Source organism: Pseudophryne corroboree, chromosome 7 (assembly GCF_028390025.1).
Source record: "Pseudophryne corroboree isolate aPseCor3 chromosome 7, aPseCor3.hap2, whole genome shotgun sequence".
Taxonomy (NCBI): domain Eukaryota; kingdom Metazoa; phylum Chordata; class Amphibia; order Anura; family Myobatrachidae; genus Pseudophryne; species Pseudophryne corroboree.
This window is the reverse complement of record NC_086450.1, coordinates 456292560-456314795: the sequence shown is the minus strand read 5'-3', so window position 1 is coordinate 456314795 and position 22236 is coordinate 456292560. Positions and strand designations below refer to the sequence as shown.

The following is a 22236-nucleotide window of genomic DNA, read 5'->3' as shown; positions in this document are numbered from 1 at the left end:
CTCCCCTTTGGTCAAAACGTGGTCCGATAGGTTAAATATACTATCTAGTCCTTCTTCCTCCTCGCTCTTCTTTTTGAAGCTGCCCCTCCTTGGGTGGGGTCTTCTAGATCTTCTGGGTCTCTTGTAGGGGGTACTCGCGTGCCCCTCCCTAAAAAACCGCTCGGTGGTCGAGCTTCCCTAGCTGCAGAGTCTGAGGCTGAATGCGAGGTTGAAGAGTCACTACTTTGTTGATATCTATTATAATAGGGTCTATTTTGTCTAAAACGTCTGGTAACACCTGATCCACCTGTTAGCCACCTATAAACTTGGTGGGTGGTATAATCCTGGTTGACAGTCTGCAATTTTTTCCTCTTGAAAGTCACCAGTTGGTCTTTAAAAGCATCCAGCTGGGATTGCAGTTTGTCACACCAGGAGTCCGATTTATCTGACTTAAGGGTCTGTTGATAATTCTTTTCAAAAATCTCAATTTCTTCCCTGATTTTGACCAATTCTATCCCCACCTCCTCGATAACCAGTAGGATTAGGTCGAGCGAGCATTTATTTAAAACGCCACACCATTTACTGCAAAATGCTGCATTAGTTCTACCGATGGTGGGAGTATTGCTCACCCGGAATCCATGTGGTATACGTTTTGACCGGTGGTATTCGGAGAGGAATTGGCCGTGAAGTGTGAGTTCAACCTCTCTACGCTTTAAACGTAATACCTTGTGGAATAAATCAATTGGTTTTTCTGCTGGTAGACTAGTGAACTCAAAATGATGAAAATACACTTTCTTGGCATCATCATCTGTTAGTGATACTAACTGATTTTCCGCCGCAAACAGTAAACCCTCATCAAAACCTGCAGATCCAGACTGAGACATTCCTTTGAATACTAAGTACACTCCACATATGCTAATTATTCAATACAACATGAGCCGAATGTTAATATCACTCCAGACACACAACAAGCTAATGGGACGGTACCAACACCACTAAGCCCGATGCACAAAAAACAAAAAGTCAAAACATATTAAATTAAATGTAAAAAAGGTATTCAAGGGGGAATACCAACTGCATGGGACCAGAGATTACTGACCACAAATGTCCAGAAAATCTTTTTGATCAAACTAAAGTCCCAGAAGCAATAAACGATGGGTGACTAACCAGATGATTCATATTCAAAAACCACGTCCTTATGTAGATCCAACAAGCGGTAGCACTCACATCCTCATAATAAACAAATGCTGGGGTGTCCACTCGAATACCACGGTATCCAAATATGTAGATAAAAATCAGAGGGGGCACTCTCCAGACTTTTTTACTATAAACAACTGTTCATTTATTAATGATATACTTTACATGATCAGCATAATGACAAGAATTTCCTCAAGCGCTTTCGGCCCAAGCAAGGGCCTTCCTCAGGAGGCACTGTACATCAATCACAGCTTCCAACAAACATGAGCAGAAATCCAGACATCCAGCAATTTAGAGCCAGTCAGGCAGGATCAGCGTTATTGCTGGATGGGGTGGATTATAAAACAGTTAAATGGATAAGAACCTTTGTTACAGGATAGGAAACAGACAGTTGTAGTTAATGGAGTGCAATCTATGGAGGGAAATGTTACCAGTGGAGTACCCCAGGGATCTGTGCTTGGTCCAGTTCTCTTTAATATCTTTGTTGGTGACATTGCAGATGGTATTGAAGGGGAGGTATGCCTTTTTGCAGATGATACAAAGATATGCAACAGGGTAGACACACCGGGAGGGGTAAAACAAATGATTGATGACCTAGCTAGGCTTGAGAAATGGTCAAGAACGTGGCAACTACAGTTTAATGCTAAAAAATGCACTTGGGTCTCAAAAACCCAAAGGCTAAATATAGTATCAAGGGTACTATAATGGAAACTACTGAGGAGGAAAGGGATTTAGGAGTCACTATTTCAAGTGACTTGAAGGCAGGAAAGCAATGCAACAAAGCAATGAGAAAGGCAAGTCAGATGCTTGATTGCATAGGGAGAGGAATCAGTAGTAGGAAAAAAGAAGTGATAATGCCACTGTATAGGTCATTGGTGCGGCCCCATCTGGAATACTGTTTCCAGTTCTGGAGACAATATCTCCAGAAGGATATAAAAACATTAGAGAGTGTACAAAGAAGGGCAACTAAAATGGTGCATGGCCTACATCACAAAACGTACCCGGAAAGGCTAAAATGTCTTAACGTGTATAGTTTGGAGGAGAGAAGGGAAAGGGGAGACATGATAGAAACTTTCAAATATATCAAGGGTCTTAACAAAGTTCAGGAGGGAAACATTCTTCAAAGGAAGAGAAGTATTAGAACTCAAGGACATACACTGAGACTGGAGGGGGGGAGGTTCAGGGGAAATTTAAGGAAAAATTACTTCACAGAAAGGGTAGTGGATAAGTGGAATAGTCTCCCATCAGAGGTGGTAGAAGCTAAGACTGTAGGGCAATGTAAACATGCTTGGGATAGGCATATGGATATCCTTACAAAGAATTAAGGTTCAAAAAGGTTTGAGATTACCTAAAGGATAAAAAAAATTCTAAAGCATGGATGATATGAAATGTTAGGGAAGTGTCTATCACAAGGCTACCCTCCAAAACTCCCCTTTAACCCAGCAGACAAAATGGTATGCATCAACCTACAAATTTATGCTCTTATAACTGCCCCTCTCACCGATTATATTTCATTCAACGGGCTAGATACATCATCACATTGAGAGTGATAAAACGGAGAGAGAAAAAGTACGAGCCAATCAGCTCCTAACTGCCATGTTACAGGCTGTGTTTGAAAAACGACCGGCAGTGAATGGCTGGTGCCTTTTCTCTCTCCATTTTATCACTTTCCAAGCGATGAAGCATCTAGCTGGAGTACATCTCTTGACACAAAATAAAACCTTTTATTGAAACTTTACAAAACATTAGGTGAAATAGCATGTTTTTATTAGAGATGAGTGGACTGGATTTGGAGGAATCTGAGTGGACCATATACAGTATATGGTTGCCAAGCAGAATTAAGTACATTTTTGGTTCCACTCATCAAAATCCAATCTGAAAATGTAGTAAAACCTAATTTCCCGGAAAAGGTTGAATCTCAAGTATTTTTGCCAAGATAGATTGAAGTAGAAAAATTTGAGACAGAAATTCTAGATTTTTTTTTTATGTATCTGTGACCAGAGGGGAAGTGAGAACATACAGTAAAACAGGAAAAATCAGTAAGTAGACACTATGGGGTCAAATAAATTAGGAGCGAGTTTGCAAAAACAAGTTTGCATAGTGAAACTCACATACAGTGCACGAATACAAGCACCAAAGAAATGCGAGGTTCAATTAGGAATGGTTATTAAGAAATGGCAATTCATGGGACTCACGGTGAGGTTGCAGGACTTTTCTTACAAAAACAATCTGGGAGAAGTGAATGAAAAAGAAGAGAAACCATTGTAAATCACAAAATAATGTCAACTAAGAAAGCAGGACCATATGGAAGGCTGTTAGTGGCCATAATGAAAGTACTGGAAGTTACAAGGTGTCAAATTGATGATTTTTGCAATTTTTATGAATGGTGGTAAAATTGTATCAAGTAGATTTTTTCATCACATTAACATATTGCAAACACTTTGGGGAACACAACAATGTATGTAAATTGATCCTTCAATGTTTTAATTCTTGTTTTTAAGAAGATTGGAAAAATGTTTTATTCTAGTTGTTACATGGTTTCAGATAACAATCAGGGCTATCCAAGATAAAATAAAACAGGCAGTCCATGGTGGATGGATGGAGAACCCAGGCACCAGGACAGGTACAGATACAGAGATGGATATAGGATGAGATGGAGGTCACAGTTAGGAAGTAAGCAGTAAACACAACAGTGCTGTGGGACAATTCAGAGAAAACATTTAAATGGCAGCTGTTACAGAAACTGGCAATGGCTGGCAGAGGCTGATATGCTTTCACATCCAAGGTATGTGGAATAGCAGGAAAACAGGTTGTGTTCTCTGAATGGGATCCAAAGAGGAGGATGGGAAGCTGGGTCAGACAAGAATTATTCCCCAGGACAGTCCGTTAGGAAGGAGGCAGAAGCAGCAGGCAAAGATTGCTAACTGACATGATCGGAGACAACAGTGGGCAGTGAGAGATCTGATAAGTGGCCTATACATTTTCCACAGCTGGAGGTCCAAGATAGTGAGTGCATAAGTATTCCTAACTGCAGGCAGGAGAAGCAGAGTCCCAGGGCAATGACCACTCCACAGCTTTGCCATCAGAGGAGTTCCAAAATCAAGGCTGCAGCTGCATGAGGTCAAGTATCCCACAATCCCAGAGGGACTCCAAAGAAATGGGACACACCTTCAGAGAAGATAGCATATATGAGGTGGCTGGCAGGGCACATATTGCATTGTGTGGGGATAGGGAAGCCCCAGGAGAGTGCCCTAAATATAGGAGAGTCAGAGTTCTCAGCAAAAGTGGACACACAGACTTCCGGCCATGCTCCCTTATACCGCCCTTCCTCGTATCTAAAAACAATTATTTTTTTCTGGCTACGCATAATATTAACATGTGTTGATTTTATTATTTAGGGTTTGATTTTTATTGTTTTATATTTGTTATACTTGTGAATTATGTGCAGAGATATTTAAAATAATTTTTTTGAAAGTAGTTTGATTCTCTTAGTTGTGCAGCCATTGAATATATATTATTTTAAATATTTACCTAATAAATTTATCAACCCTGTGATATTTACATTCTCCTACCAGAATGCAATTTTGAGACCCCAATGGCCAATTGTAATTCAGTGCGAGTTTGCCGCTAAAGTCGCACATTTTGCAAACTCATCCACTGTCATAGGCTGCAGAAACATGGAAACTCGCATGTTTCCTGCACTCCCAAAACTCGCAATGTCAAAACTTGCATCCAGATGTTTTGCTATTGCAAACATACAACTCGGGCAATGTAATAGGATGCAAGTTTACAACTCGCACCTATAACATTACCAAAATCTTGCCAGTTTCTGGCTGGCGAGATTGACAGATGCATGCACAGATCAGTGAGATCCATGCATGCTTCTGTCTGTAAAAGTAAAGAAAGTGTTATTAATAATAAAAAAATGTGCAGGTCCCCCCCAAAAGCATAATCAGCCCGGGCTCTTTGAGCTGGTCCTGGTTGCTAAAATACAAGGAAAAAATTGTGTAGGGGTTACCCATATTTTAACAACAAGCACTGGGCTCTTGGACCATTCATGGTCTACAAAAAATGGGGGAAAAGGATGAAGAATGTAGGAGTCCCCCATATTTTTGGAATCAGCACCGGACTCCACTAGCCAGCGAGGTAATGCCGCAGCCGGGGAATACTTTTATACAGGTCCCTGCGGCCGCAGCATCACCCCACAAACTAGTAACCCCTGACCGGGGTTCCCTTGGGGAGTGGGGACCTCTATAATAAAGTGCTCCCCCTCCAGACAACCAAGGGCCAGGAAAGAAGTGCGGGGGTGTCCCCGCCACCCCTGGGCTGTGGGTGGCTAGCTGATAGCCATTGTGTCAAATAAAAAATAAAATATTGTCTTTTACCTGTGGAACTACAGGTCCAAACAAGCCTCCCCCGCATGCTGATACTTGGAGAACCACAAGTACCAGCATACGAGGCATTAAAGGGCCCGCTGGTACCTGTAGTTCCACCTGTAAAATAAATATTCCAAAAAAGACATGACACGCACACCGTGACAGTACAATTTTAATAAATTACAATTGCACATTCACACTCACATACATACACAAACACACTTACACATACTTAAACACATCTCACGCTGCCATTCACATCCCCTTGTACAGTAGAATCCATTAAAAAATCCTATACTCACCTACTCTGGTGCAGATTGGTCCTCTTCAGTCAATGTATGAATCCACAGGGTTAAAAAAATAAACTGCAAGCATCCTGAATCGTGACGGACTAGTAAAAGTGTATGTTTACAATTCACTTTCACTATGCAAATGGGGTCCCTCCATGTGACTACTGTTAGTACAGGGACTACTCAGCCAATCAGGAGCCATTGCCATGGCAACAGCTTCCTGATTGGCTTTGCACTTTAAGTGCACAGCCAATCGCGGGCTTGCCCATAGGAGTAAATGAAGACGCTTGTCTCCATTCACTCCTATTGTGTAAACTGCTAAATTGACTTAACCACAAAGGTCAACCCCAATTGACTTTGTGGTTAGAGTTGGAAACTACAAAGTCAAGCACAGGTTCAATGTGGTCTTGCTGGGTTCTTTTATAAAGGAGTCTTACAGATACTGTATTAGGTGTAATGCTGGAGCAAGTTTTGGGACCTTATTCTCTGGCACAGTAAGGTGTTAAGGATGGGCTTACATAGGCAAGGCTCATTTGATATTGGCTCTAGACTTAACATAATTAACCTTACCTATGAAGGTCTCAAAGGTCTACATGTAGCTCTAAGGGAAGTCCTGCAACCAGAACAGAATGCAGTTCAGGATTATGGATGAGAAGCTAGGCAGCGGGAAACATGGTGGATACACAGAATGTGATGCCGGACCTGGAAAGCTGATGCACAACATTGCTTTGTTATAGCTTCTGACACTTCTATACCTGAGTACAGTCCTGTGTCCCTGACACAATACTATCAGAGTAAAAGAATGAGTTCCTGTCAATCTGGTACCCAACTGAATACTGTTTCCTATGTGTAATGCTGAGATCCTAACACTGTGCTACCTGAATGCTAACTTAGTCTAATGACTATACTTAAGTCTGTTTTATTTATTTTGAGCAATAATCACTCTACTACCCATATGCAATCTTGAGTTGGTGGCACAATGTTGCCTATGTGCAATCCTGATTTCCTTCCTTTCTACATGAGTGAAAACCTGAGTGACCGACACTGTGCTTCCCAACTCCAAACCTAAGTTTCTGCCACTCTACTACACAGGTAAACTCTGGACATACAGTATTTAACCTTGAGTTCATGACACTGCTACCCAAGTGCAATGTGGAGTTTCTTAAACTCTGCTATTCAAATGCAATAATAAACTTCTAACAAAATTCTACATGCTTTGTGTATTCCCAAATCCCTAGCACATTAAAATAACCAAGTGCCATATTGAGTTCCTAACACTGCCTAATTGAAATCTTGAGTTCATGACATAATGCTACATTTTTTTACAATTCTGAGCTGCCCATGTTCTTGACATTCAGCTACCTTCATAAAATCCTTAATTACTTAAATTTTTAGCTATCCAGTTGATCACTGGATTGTGCCTGTAGACCCAGGAATATTCCAGGATGAATTGAATGCTTGTAGTATAATGAATACAATATGTTACCAGTAATAGGAAACACATCCACAGCTTCTATGGCCATTGGCTTGATCCCAGTACCAAACTAGTGCAATTTAAATCTACATTTTTGACACTTTACATGATTCCAGAATCCAAAAGAAGACCTTAGTGTCTTTGAAGCAAATTACACATGAGATGACAATAAAAAGTTTCAATTGCAGAACACATGACTAAATAAATGCCTCAATACTCACTAGTCTTACTTCATATTCTAGTTTCCTGATATCTTAAACCTTCAATACTAGGTACTCCCTTTCCACTGCTGTGGGTGACCACAATAAGCATCATCCTGCTTTTTATGCTGGGTACACACTAATAGATATATCTGTAGATATATCTATGAATGGACAGGGCAGTGTGTTGAGCTTACAAACTGCCTGATCCATCTGTACTGAAATCACAAACTGGGCAGGCGTTTACATGCGCCCACCCAGTTCAGCCATCAATCACTGCCTGCTGCTGCATGTGTACAGGTGGTCAGCTGCATGTGTATGGGTATTTGGTAGATATATTGGTCATCGGCTGTGCTGCAGGGCCAATGTGATATGTTTGTTAATGACAGCATTCACAGACATATCATTCGTACACACTGCCCGATGGACCAGCAATATATTGGCCGTTCAATAGAGCGGCCGATATATCGGCTATTGTGTACCCAACATTAGAGTTAAGCTCTCTAGTGACATTGTAATGAGGACCTGCATAGAGACAGGAAGGTCCTTTCTAGTGAACTTTTCTTTAATGGAAACACTTATTCTCTATGAGAAGTGACCCATAATTCAATAATTTGTAGGAGTAAGTGTCGTGTTCTAAAATTCAGTGCTTCCAACCATCTGGTGATAAATCTGGGGAGGATAAGTAGACTGAGTATCATCAGCGTACAAATTATATTGAAATCCGAAGGAGCTGATTAGTTTACCAAGAGATGAGGTATAGATTGAGAAAAGCAGGGGACCTATGACTGAGCCTTGCGGTACTCCAACTGATAGAGGTATAGAAGAGGAAGTAGACTCAGAGAAGTGAACGCTGAAAGAGCGATTAGAGAGGTAGAATGAGAACCAAGTAAGGGCTGTGTCCTGAAGACCTAGGGATTTTAGTGTTTGTTTGAGAAAAGAGTGGTAAACAGTGTCAAAAGCAGCAGAGAGATCTAGAAGAATAAGAAGTGTGTAATGGCCTTTAGATCTAGCAGTGACCAGATCGTTTACTACTTTGGTCAGTGCCATATCTGTGGTGTGTTGGGCACCAAAGCCTGACTGAAGTGGGTCTAGTAAGTTGTGGGAGTTAAGAAAGTGTGTAAAGCGAGTGTAGGCAAGTATCTGAAGTAGCTTGGAGAGACATGGGAGCTAAGAGATGGGACAGTAGTTAGAGAGAGTGTTTGGGTTAGAATTGTGTTTTGTCAGAATGGGAGTAACCACTGCATGCTTAGACAGAGAAGGAAAGATACCAGTAGAGAGAGAGAGATTATAGATTTTAGTTAAGGTTGGGATAAGGATAGAATCCAAAGTTTTACTGACTTGTGAGGGTACATAATCAAGAGGAGAGATAGTGAAGTAGGAGGATGAAAAGAGTGTTGATACTTCATCTTCACTTGTGGGATCAAATGAAGAGAAAGTGCCAGAGGGTTCAGGTAGGGAATTGAGCAGGTCACTGGCTGAGTTAGAGCATACCATTTCATCTTGGATTTCATCAATCTTATCCTTGAAGTAGGAAGCAAGTTCTTGTGCATGGTTAGTAGCTAATGGAGGAGGTGAGGGATGGTAAAGAAGTGATTTAAATGTATTAAAATGTCACTTGTGGTTGGTGGCATGAGAAGAAATGAGAGATTGGAAATATGTTTGTTTGGCAGTGTCCAGGGCCTGAAGATAGGAGTGGTAGGTGGTCTTATATGTGAGAAAGTCACTTGGATTCCGAGATTTACGCCTCTGACATTCAACTTTACGTGACTGTTTTTGTAGGTGTCTTCTTGATTTAGAGTACCACGGTTGGCATCTAAGCCTACGTGGAGTGTGATGGGTAGCTGGAGCCACTTCATCAAGGGCACTCTCTAGGGTCTGGTGCAGGTGGGATACAGCAGTGTCAGGTGAGTTAAATGTAGAAATTGGTGAGAGCAGTTGTTGCAGAGAGGTGGAAAGTTGTTGAACATTTATATTGTTAGTATTTCTGCGGGTTAGAGGAGGCTTGCTATGTTTTAGTGTCATAGAGTTTAGAGTAATAGAAGAGATTGAGAAGGTGATAAGGTTGTGATCATAGAGAGGGAAAGGAGTGTTAATGAATTCAGAGACTGAGCAGAGCCTGGTGAATAAAAAAATCAAGGCAGTGGCCCTCCTGGTGAGTAGAGGAGTCGGACCATTGGGTGAGGCCAAGAGATGAGGTTAGAGAGAGGAGTTTGGAGGCATGAACAGATTGTGGACTGTCAAGAGCGATATTGAAATCACCCATAATGATGGTGGAGATGTCAGAGGATAAGAAGTGTGGGAGCCAGGCAGAAAAATCTTCTAGAAATGTATGTTTGGGTTGCCCAGGAGTTAAGCCCGGGGGGGTGGGGGCTTAGGTTTATGCCACAGGGGGAAGGTTTGGGTTAGGCTGTGGGCAGGGGGGGTTAGGCTTAGGCAGCAGAAAGGGGGAATAGGATTAGGCACCCCCTGGGAGGGTTAGAGTTAGTCTGCAGGGTGGGGAGGGTTAGGTTTAGGCTGTGGGAAAGGGGGTTAGGTTTAGGCACCACTGGGCAGGGTTTGGGTTAGGCTGCAGTGGGGTGGGGCTGGAAGGATTCTAACCACTGGGATGCTGTGGCCAGTATTTGGACTGCCGGCATCCCAAACACTGGCATATAAGACCCAACCCAGTTGAATTTTACTCTGTATCTATAAAGTATGTGTATTTGTGAGTGCTGATTATGCACTACCATCTTTCATCTCTACATGCTGTAGCAATGTCCACAGATTGCATCCAAAAGTACAAACTGGAAACATATGCACTAGTTACCAAACAAAGCATAATAATTTGAATTATATTGATGTAATATTCAATAATGCTAAAATGAAAATGAGAAAGAATATAGGACTATATTATACAAAATACTCTAAAAATATACAAAGTGCGCACTACCTGCCTCTAAAACAGTATTATATATGTAAATATGTTATATCATATTCCTCTCATCCATGCTATACCACACAATACAATAGATTGTTTTTTAAAGACTGCTAATAATTCATAATGTGCAATAAAAGTTTTCCTATAATTCTAAAACTTTGTTCAGAACTTTGTTTAGTAGCTTTTCTAAAACTTCAGCTGGTGATGAAATTCAGTAATTAACTTCTACTCCCCACAGAGTAGTGACATCATTATTCCAGATTGTATAGTGTTCCACAAACTATAAGTACTGTACTGTGAGATGCCTTCATTCATGTTTTCTTTTTATGCTGATGTAAAGGTGAGTTTTTACCATATTACAATGTTCTCTATAATGTTATTTTAACTGATCAATGATTGTGATAATGTGCAATATTTTTAGGGCCTTTTGTGTAATTGTGTTGAAATTGCAATAGGCCCGTAGTACACAGAGCTATTGTCTTTTCAGCTGACTTTATTTGTAAAGTAAAATTGAGAAGAAAGACAGTAGAGGGCACAGGATGCTAACATGTACACTTCCAGTAATATAAAAAAATACCTTGATAATTATTCAATCAGTATATCACTTAAAATCTAGATTTTATATTGTACTTGTTACTCTGTAATTGTTGAAGACCATAATAGGTTCCCCTAAGATATAATTTTTTTTAACTATTTTTTTTACAATTTTTAAAAAGACTACTACAAAAAAAATGCTTATTCTCTTTTTGAATAGTGTTAGTTGTATTATTTAAAAAGCTGTTTGTAGAAGCATCAGGAGTCTGTAATATTTTCACTAAAGATGGTTTTATTCTGAGAGCAAAATTTTCAGATTATACTTTAGATCAGGGCTGGCCAAACCGGTCCTCGAGATCTACCAACAGTTCATGTTTTCCAGGTCTCCTGGAGGTCTGTAGAATTGTCAGTTAGGAATGAATGCAGCACATCTTAATTAGTAATGACTACACCTGTGCACCAGCTAGGTGGTCTGGAAAATGTGTACTGTTGGTAGATCTCGAGGACTGGTTTGGCCAGCCCTGCTTTAGATGTTTTAAAGAGCTGTGAAGAATTTACTGTTGAATGCACAGATTGCCAAATGCAAAAGTGCCTGACTCTGTGTCGACAAGTGTCGACTAGGCAATTTTGCTGCATCATTTACAGCAGTCAATTTTTAGAATGCAAATTAACTTGGTTTTTTTCTTAAACAAAAATACTAAATACAAAAAATAGTTCACTAAAGTACCCAAATCCTGGTGCTAAAAATACAGACAATTAATTTACATCTTCTGCAGGCCAAAAAGAGTGGTTGCTAATCCAGCTGTACTCAAAATGATTTCCAAAATTTTGGACTATGGTCATGTCAAATTATATAAAAATATATTAGATGTATATATCTGCTTGTCGGTACAAATAAATTAAAAGTCTCTGAATTCCCAAAATACAAATATTTATTTAAGATTTCCATACATATAACACAAATGTAAAACACAATTTAAAACATACAGCATACATCTCAATCTGCCCACACCACAAACAGGAAATGAACACAAGAAAACTCAGGCATTCTACATAAACTGCGGTAGTACTAGGTTTTCCCTGCAAGTTAACCCCCTGAAGGTGCTTTTTCACATAGACTTTTCCTTGCAGCTCCTGAAACTTTGAAGAAAATGTACACCCTTGGGTATTAACGTTACTCCCCGCTAATTGAATCGGGATGGCACTGTAATTAGCTGTCACTATATTATTGCTGTTAGTTTCAAAAATATGTTGTGCAGTGCTTATGTAGCTCATATATTCTCCAGATGTGAAACTCCACACTCATTATTAAGAATGTAAAAACATTTATTTGAAATATATCATCTCAATATCCACTAGCACTGTATTAAGGCATGTAAAAACAATACGAATTTATAACAATGAAAAAAAAAATGAAAAAGAAGTAATGCACACATTTTAAAATAGATGTATCTTCATTTTTCTGATAAGAATCAGAATCAGAATCAGCTTTATTGGCCAGGTATACTTGCGTATACTAGGAATTTGTCTTCGGTTTGCTATACAACAGCCAAGTAGGTAACAGATAAGCAGGTGGGGGGGGCAAGTAAGGTCACACAGATAGGCATACCGTAGGGAAACAAGTTAGTTACATGTACGTCTAGTCAGTCAATGTTAAAGAGTTCAGCAGGCGGACCACTTGGAGAAATAAACTTTTGAGGCTTATGGTGTACCTGGAGGGGACGCCCTGTAACGCATGCCTGAAGGAAGCAAGTTAAACATGCTGTGGCTGGGGTGTAGCTGGTCTTTTACTATCTTCATTGCCCGCTTTTTAGCTCTGGACAGGTACAGCTCCCGGACTGAGGGAAGGTCGGCCTCATTGATTTTCTCTGCGGTTCTGACCACCTTTTGGAGCCTGCATCTGTCTCTCGCTCTGGTGGAGCTGTACCATACCAGTGTCGAGGAGCACAATACCGACTCTACAATCGCGGAGTAGAAGAGGAGCAGAAGCTTCTGTGGGATGTTGAACTTCCTTAGTTGCCTAAGGAAGAACAACCTCTGCTGCGCTTTCCCAAAAATGGCATCAGCGTTGGACCCCCATTTAAAGTCCTGGGAGATTATGGTCCCTAGAAACTTGAAGGAGTCCACTAGCGATACCACACTGTCAGCAATCGTTAGCGGAGGTGCACTAGATGACTTCTTCCTGAAGTCCACTATCATCTCAACAGTTTTGAGGGGGTTGAGCTCAAGGTTGTTGTGGATGCACCACTGGGCCAACCGGTCTACTTCCCATCTATAGGCCGATACATCCCCGTCCTTGATGAGACCGATGACAGTGGTGTCATTGGCGAATTTGATTATCTTTACTGAAAACAAATAGATTGTAAAAAATAATATGGGATCAATCCTATTAGCCGCAATGATATTGCAGCATCTGCGTTTTTCGGTGGACTGAATTCGAACAAAAATGTTCTCTGCCCCATAGAGCTCTGAACTATTTTGTGGGAATTAAGACTGAAACCAGCCCACTAAGGGTGCGAGATCAGGAGCCATTGCTGGCATTGAAACACCGCAGCAACGGCACATTGCACGCTTTGCGGCTAATTGGATTGACCCCTATATGTTACATCTCAACAGTATGTGTGTGTACATACATTGTATGTATTGTTCCCTATTTATACTTTAAAGGGGGATTGGGCTGGACTTCACAGTTTATTTTTTTAATATAAGAGGTGCTACCTTGCTTATACTTGTAGAGCCACACCTCAATTTTACTTTATGATAAATTATAAAGTTTATTATAATTATTTTGATTATCAGTATTCTTAATGCTAAGAGTGTGCACCTGCATTTTCCTTTTATTCTGTATGGCACTACAAGTCTCAGCAAGGTAGCACCTCTTATGTTCAAAAATTAGGGTGTGCAGTCCACTCTGTAATTGTGTACTGTATGTATGTACACTCAAAGGTGGAGACTCCTTCTACGTGGAATAGCCCCCCCCCCCCCCCCACCTGCCTTTAGGTCTTTTTAATTAGTAGGGGTCCTTGCATTTGCATTCTACATATTAGAATGGGCACTATGATAGGTAAAACCTGAATAAATTTATATAACATGTCAGTATTAGGGATACTAGGAACCCACAAGATGAGATCACCGTGACATGGTAGGTGGGCCACATTATTGGCCAAAATTGTGCTAAGAACCTCAATTTTACTCCATGTTAAATTGTAGAGTTTATTTTAATTATTTTGATTATCAGTATTCTTAGTGCTTAGGGTGTGCAACTGCATTAACCTATTTACTGTATAGCATGAGCATAAAATAAAGAAAAAAAACAATTTATAGCAAATGGTGCTATTATAAAGAAGGTGATATTTATTATGTTTAATACATTATTTATTTTTAAAAATTAATACAATTTTGTATCTAAAATATACTTGGTGGAAGAGAGTACTTATTACAAAACAATATGATTTTAGGGATTGCACCAGAAAACAGTTTTCCGTAGATCACAGCTAAATAAAAAGCAAACAGCAATACTAAAATTAGACACGTGAAATATAAAAATGCTACGATACAAAGAAGAGAAATAAAAATAAAAATTATATTTTAATGTAAATTCATAAGGAAAAAAGTATTATAGATAGGAGCACACTGAAAACCGGGCACTGTTAATAGTTCAATATGAACATAATTACTGTATATCTACTATGACTTTTTTCATGTAAATTTTGGAAATATTTGTAAATGTATTGGATTAAAAACAAAATATTGAGCAAATAGCAGGAATTGTCCAGCAAACTAAATCCAACAGTTTTTGTCCTGTCAACATGTCAAACAGGAATTGTAAATGAGATTCACATTTAAATGAACCATAAAGTACTGTAGCCAAAGATACAGTAGCTGCAATTTAATGCCCTGACTCAATGCTCTGCTCTTCAGTAAAAGACATGCTGTATATTATACCCAGTGCTGGCAGGGCCCTCTCTACCATTAGGCCGCTTTAGGCAGGTGCCTAGGGCGTCATGATCTGGTGTGCACCACTGAGTCTGCCTTTCACAAAATTAAGGATATCTCTGAAAGAAACATTCTTGTTGTACTTAATGCAAGTGGTGGCTGTGGAACTTATATCTTTCACTTTCATCTGAAGGGCTGGTAAGTGAGTAAGTGAGTATTGTTGGTGGTTGGGTACAGTAGGCTAAAGGCATATGGAGGCAGTATAGGCAAATGTCTAAGGTGATGTGCTGCCCAAGGCATTGATCATATTTACTTTTCCCTCTTAATTAATTATTCTTGAGTATTTGTGTTATCTTGGTAAAATAATAAAAGCTACATATATGTCCTCATACATCTTGCCTCAATTCGCCATGTAGCGGGAGATGCCTGGCATGAGTGAGCTGACAGGTCCAGTGCAACTGCATTAGCGTCGAGCTTCTTTTTTTGCTGAACACATGTCTAATTCACATCGCTATGTTAATAAGATGCACAAACAGGCTGCTGATTAAAATGATATGCGGCATGACTATATTCTGTGTGCGTCAGCGGCTGTACTGTATCTGCATACGAAATGGTGTGTTACAGTGTTTTCTAAGTAAACACTGTAGCATGGCATTTCGTATGCAGATACAGCCATGGTCGCACACAGAATATTGTCATGCTGCATATCATTTTAATCAGCATAGGATGCTTACATAGAATTTGACGGCAGATAAGAACCACTTGGCCCATCTAGTCTGACCATTTTTTTTTTATCCTTTAGGTAATCACAACCCTTTTTGAACCTTAATTCTTTGTAAGGATATTCATATGCCTATCCCAAGCATGTTTAAATTGCTCTACAGTCTTAGCCTCTACCACCTCTGATGGGAGGCTATTCCACTTATCCACTACCCTTTCTGTGAAATAATTTTTCCCTAAATTTCCCCTGAACCTGCCTCCCTCCAGTTTCAGTGTATGTCCTCGAGTTGTAATACTTCTCTTCCTTTGAAGAATGTTTCACTCCTGAACTTTGTTAAAACCTTTGGTATATTTGAAAGTTTCTATCATGTCTCCCCTTTCCCTTCTCTCCTCCATACTATACATGTTAAGATCTTTTAGACTTTCTGGGTAAGTTTTGTGATGTAGGCCATGCACCATTTTAGTTGCCCTTCTTTGTAAACTCTCTAATGTATTTATATCCTTCTGGAGATATGGTCTCCAGAACTGGACACAGTGGGGCAGATTTATTAAGCTCGGTGAAGTGATAAAGTGGAAGGTGATAAAGGACCAGCCAATCAGATCCTAACTACCATGTCACAGTCTGGGTTTGAAAAATGACAGTTAGGAGCTGATTGGCTGGTGCTTTATTACATTCCACTTTATCATTTCACCAGGCTTAATAAATCTGCCCCAGTATTCCAGATGAGGCCGCACCAATGACCTATACAATGGCATTATTACTTCTCTTTTCCTGCTACTGATTCCTCTCCCTATGCAACCAAGCATCTGACTTGCCTTTCTCATTGCTTTGTTGCATTGCTTTCCTGCCTTTAAGTCACTTGAAATAGTTACTCCTAAATCCCTTTCCTCCTCAGTAGTTTCCATTATAGTACCCTTGATACTATATTTAGCCTTTGGGTTTTTGAGGCCCAAGTGCATGATTTTGCATTTTTTAGCATTAAACTGTAGTTGCCATGTTCTTGACCATTTTTCAAGCCTAGCTAGGTCATCAATCATTTGTTTTACCCCTCCTGGTATGTCTACCCTGTTGCATATCTTTGTATCATCTGCAAAATGGCATACCTTCCCTTCAATACCATTTGCAATGTCACCAACAAAGATAATAAAGAGAACTGGTCCGAGTACAGATCCCTGGGGTACTCCACTGGTAACATTTCCCTCCATAGATTGCACTCCATTGACTACAACTGTCTGTTTCCTATCCTGCAACCAGGTTCTTATCCATTTAACTATTTTATAATCCATCCCCACACTTTCAAGTTTATTTAGCATTCTGCGATGTGGGACAGTGTCAAATGCCTTAATAAAGTCTAGATATGCTACATCTACAGCTCCCCCTTGATCTATTATTTTCATCACAGAGTCAAAAAAGTCAATAAGATTTGTTTGGCATGATCTCCCACCAGTAAATCAATGCTGTTTTGGATCCTGTAAATTGTTTGATTTAAGATATTCCACAACTCTTTCTTTTAGTAGTTTTTCCATTACTTTCCCTACTACTGATGTAAGGCTTACTGGTCTGTAGTTACTTGCTTCTTCCTTGCTTCCACTTTTGTACAGTGGAACTACATTTGCTCTTTTCCAGTCCTCTGGAATGGCACCTGTATTTAGTGACTGGTTAAATAATCCTGTTAATGGTGCCACCAGCACATCTTTTAGCTCTTTTAGTATCTTTGGGTGTATCCCATCTGGCCCCATTGATTTATCCACTTTTAGTTTTGAAAGTTCAGTTAGGACCGTCTCCTCTGTAAATGTACTTTCATCTACCTTATTTTTATGAATGTCCTTGCAACATAACTGGGGCCCCTTCCCTTCTCCTTCTGTAGTGAATACTGAGCCAAAGTAATTATTTAGGTGATCTGCTATGCCTTGTCTCCCTCCACCAAATTCTCACTCTCTGTCTAAAGTAGTATTATTCCTCCATTTGATTTTCTCCTTTTATTTATATACTTAAAAAACGTTTTGCCCCCTTTATCTACTGACTGGGCCATTTTCTCCTCAGCTTCTGCCTTTGCACGCATGATCACTTTCTTAGCATCCTTCCGGCTATCAAGATACACCTCTTTGTCATTATTATTTTGAGTCTGTTTGTATTTCCTAAAAGCCATCTTTTTTGCTTTCACACTAGTTGATACTTCTTTTGTGAACCACACTGGCTTCCTTTTCCTGGTGCTTTTCCTAACCCTTTTGATATAAATGTCTGTTGCCCTTAGTATTGCACTTTTCAGTTTTTCCCATCTCTCCTGCACCCCTTCCAAGTTCTTCCAGTCCGCCAATGAATCACTTAAACATCTCCCCATTTTTGCAAAGTCAGCATTTCTAAAATCCAACACCTTTGTTTTTGTGTGACAGGAGTTGGATCCTGTCTTTATACTAAACCATACTGATTGATGATCAGTGGATCCCAGGTGCTCACCCACATATATGTCTGATATCCTGTCACCATTTGTAAGAATTAAATCTAATATTGAGTCTTTGCGAGTGGGCTCCCTCACCAATTGCTTGAGAGATACTCCCTGTAAGGATATTTAGAAATTTGCCACTTGTAGCTGAACTTGCAAAGGACCCCTCGGAATTTACATCAGGTAAATTAAAGTATCCCATGATTATGACTTCTCCCTTTAAAGCCATTTTAGAGATGTCCAACAATAGGTTCCTGTCCAAATCCTGCCCCTGCCCTGGTGGTCTATAGATCACCCCAAAGCGAATAATGTCCTTCTCCCCAGTTTCCGTAGTGACCCAAAGGGCCTCAGTTTTGTCCTCAACATTTTGTATTAAAGTAGCATTTATGCTTTTTTTCACATACATTGCTACCCCTCCTCCTATTCTTCCCATTCTATCCTTCCTAAATAAATTGTATCCTGGTATAGCTATGTCCCAGTCATGATTCTCAGTGCACCATGACTCAGTAATTGCGACAATATCCAGGTTATCCCTTGTCATTATCGCAATTAGCTCTGGACTTTTGTCTCCTAAGCTCCTAGCATTTGCACACATAGCTTTAAGAATTTTGTCTGTGCATCTGTTATTAGTAGCCATGTCCAGACAGTACAAAAAATAACAAGTTTAAAGTTGAAATTACCTGTTTGGTGATGTTGTTCAGTGTTTGTTTGTTCCCCCCCCCCAATCAGGAATCACACTCTGTCCTTCACACCACGAGTACACCTCACTAAATGAAAATATATAGTACACCTGTCCACAAATGGCCAAATGGTCAAAGGAGGTAAACACCAGACAGCCTGCAGTAACAAAACAGTTTCACTGAACAACTTCCCCACACATGCAATGCCAATTACAAGCAATTCATTACATCAAGAACATACATGAGTTTGCATAATAGAGAACTGTAGTGAGCAGATTGGGGATGTCTTTTCGTAGTTTAAAATACAGATAATATGCATAAGATGAATTACATACTTTTGATGCAATAAAACAGTCCATATGGCATAGTTTTTGTGTGTTGTTATTTTCCTTCTGCTCTCCTTCGGTTTAACGCAGGTATAACGCTAATATTATAATAACACATTTATGTAAGCACTTCTATGTAAGCACTCCCAGCCGAAGGCTACCAGCCGTATACTAGACTTTAAATAGGAACATTTTCCATGTGAATGCAATGATTGCAAACTCCTCCCAATACAATCCCACTTCAAACTAAGGCAATAAATTAGCTTACACAAACAGGCATTACATACCAATAAGACAGCCTACTAAATCTTTACAGAGTTAAAAAAACAAACAAAATAACTCTTTCTCAATGTACCTAAGCTAGGCAATCATGGTATTCATTTGAGATAATCAGCAGATGCAGTACAACTTGCTGGTATGTGTAGTTCCACGAATTGTACCTAAACTAGGCAATTATGGTATTCATTTGAGATAATCAGCAGATGCAGTACAACTTGCTGGTATGTGTAGTTCCACGAATCGTACCTAAACTAGACAATCATGGTATTCATTTGAGATAATCAGCAGATGCAGTACAACTTGCTGGTATGTGTAGTTCCACGAATCGTACCTAAACTAGGAAATCATGGTATTCATTTGAGATAATCAGCAGATGCAGTACAACTTGCTGGTATGTGTAGTTCCACGAATCGTACCTAAACTAGGCAATCATGGTATTCATTTGAGATAATCAGCAGATGCAGTTCAACTTGCTGATATGTGTAGTTCCACGAATCATACCTAAACTAGGCAATCATGGTATTCATTTGAGATAATCAGCAGATGCAGTACAACTTGCTGGTATGTGTAGTTCCACGAATCGTACCTAAACTAGGCAATCATGGTATTCATTTGAGATAATCAGCAGATGCAGTACAACTTGCTGGTATGTGTAGTTCCACGAATCGTACCTAAACTAGGCAATCATGGTATTCATTTGAGATAATCAGCAGATGCAGTACAACTTGCTGGTATGTGTAGTTCCACGAATCGTACCTAAACTAGGCAATCATGGTATTCATTTGAGATAATCAGCAGATGCAGTACAACTTGCTGGTATGTGTAGTTCCACGAATCGTACCTAAACTAGGCAATCATGGTATTCATTTGAGATAATCAGCAGATGCAGTACAACTTGCTGGTATGTGTAGTTCCACGAATCGTACCTAAACTTGGCAATCATGGTATTCATTTGAGATAATCAGCAGATGCAGTACAACTTGCTGGGAAACTTGCTTGTGTGTCTATTCACATTGCATTGCAAATAAGATGTATTTTAATGGGAAAAGTAAACACGTAAAGATGCTCAGCGCTACCAAGTTACGCCATGGCATCACATGACTAGAAGGGCTGTTTAACATGCAGGGAGACTAGATGTAAGGGGACACATCTGTAAGGTAGTTATAGAGAAGGCCAAATTTATGCAGAATGTACAAATACTGTACTGGTTTAGGATATATTTACGAACTCAAATTAGAGCCCTGAGAATATGTTTACTAACACAATGAAGTAATAATGTTTCTTTACAGAACAATGTGAATATGTGATGGAGAACCTGACTTATACTAAAGATTTTCACTTGGTTCCCTTTTCTGCCAAATCTGATTACACATCACTGTTTGTCAATATGTTTTTCTTCTTATATCTGTTTGGCGTGATCACCAATTCTATGATAATTACAGTGACATGTACCAATGATCAGTTGCACACACCCATGTATCTATTTTTGTGTAACCTGGCCTTAGTAGATATCTGTTATACGACCACTACTGTCCCTAACCTGCTGTACATGTTATTTTCTGGAGATAATACAGTGTTCTTCTTACAATGCTTCACCCAGATGTACTTTTATGCTGTGGCTGCTTCCACAGAGAATGTTCTAATACTCATTATGGCATTTGACCGGTATGTTGCTATATGTCATCCTTTACACTATCACGATATCCTGAACAGGAAACACTGTCTCTTATTGGCATCTGGCACTTGGATAACTGGCTTTCTAAACTCATTTGTGATGACAATCCCAGTGTCAAATATGTCCTTCTGTCAGTCACACACCGTATACCAGTTTTTCTGTGATGCTAAATCTCTGATTAATATCTCCTGTGCGGGAACTGAATACTTTTCTATTGTAATCTACTTGGAAATATTAGTTGTTGCTTTTTTCCCAGTTACATTCAGTTTGATATCTTATATAAAGATTATCAGAGTCATCTTGCAGATAAAATCTAAGGATGGTAGAAAGAAAGCCTTCTCCACCTGCTCATCCCACCTCACCATTGTCATTATTTACTATACAACTGGTATGTCTGTGTACATGATGCCCTCATCAGAATCCTTCAATGTTTTAAACCAGGTCCTTACTGTAATATACACAGTTGTCACACCTATTATAAACCCTCTAATCTACAGTCTACGGAATAAAGATGTGAAAATCGCTCTGCTGAGACTACTGGGGGGAAACATAACTTGGTAATGACAGTACTTTCCCCATCAACCATAAATAATATTTTAAATAAGATGTAATACTGGAATGAATCATTTAGATAATATTGAATGCGGGACTTAGCCCTGCTAAGTCAATTTTGTTCATCACCTAATTCGAATATTGGGTTAACTTCTATAAACCTGTTGACTCTTTTTGGCTCTTTGAAGACTGTATTGAAATAAAAGAGGGTCCAAACCATTGGCAGATGGGTAATGATAACATGTCCAGCAAAAAAGAAAAAGAAAGAAAAAGCTGATATTGCATATAAAATAAAATAAAGAGTAAAATTGGGTCTCAAACTCACTTAGTAAAGTGTACTCATAGCATGTGGTCATTATCAGTGTATACACAATCAATTACTCAGGTCCAGAATTGAAATGAAAGCACAAAAACACCCCACAGGGTTCTCCATTTGTGACTATACATAGAGTTAACATAAACATTTCTGCATACACACTGGAAAAAAAGAATCTTTAGCAGAGACTTAGCTGAAAACATATTAAGTAGAACAAAAAGAAGGGCGAGATGTCATTAAGTCCGCGTTCGGCTGCCAGGCGGGATGCCGGCCGAACTGGGAGGTTTTTTTAAAGGGAAAATCATAACTGTCCCTTTAAAAAAAAAAACGAGTTCGGC

General features: G+C 39.5%; 1 protein-coding gene across 1 annotated transcript; it reads left to right on the top strand.

Annotated features, from left to right (window-relative positions):
* The first annotated feature begins 3228 nt into the window (after positions 1-3228).
* On the top strand, positions 3229-21591 carry LOC134944275 (olfactory receptor 1M1-like). The gene is made up of 3 exons (XM_063932852.1): positions 3229-3440; positions 3678-3799; positions 20645-21591. Exons 1-3 carry the CDS (start codon positions 3229-3231, stop codon positions 21589-21591), a joined length of 1281 nt encoding a protein of 426 aa, XP_063788922.1.
* Positions 21592-22236: the final 645 nt, after the last annotated feature.

Excerpts from the sequence above, each read along its gene's own strand:
- LOC134944275 (XM_063932852.1), top strand. The coding sequence starts at position 3,229 with ATGGGGTCAAATAAATTAGGAGCGAGTTTGCAAAAACAAGTTTGCATA. Across the intron at positions 3,441-3,677 it reads GAAAAAGAAGAGAAACCATT|AAGATTGGAAAAATGTTTTA; the intron begins GTAAATCACAAA and ends CTTGTTTTTAAG. Across the intron at positions 3,800-20,644 it reads GAACCCAGGCACCAGGACAG|AACAATGTGAATATGTGATG; the intron begins GTACAGATACAG and ends GTTTCTTTACAG.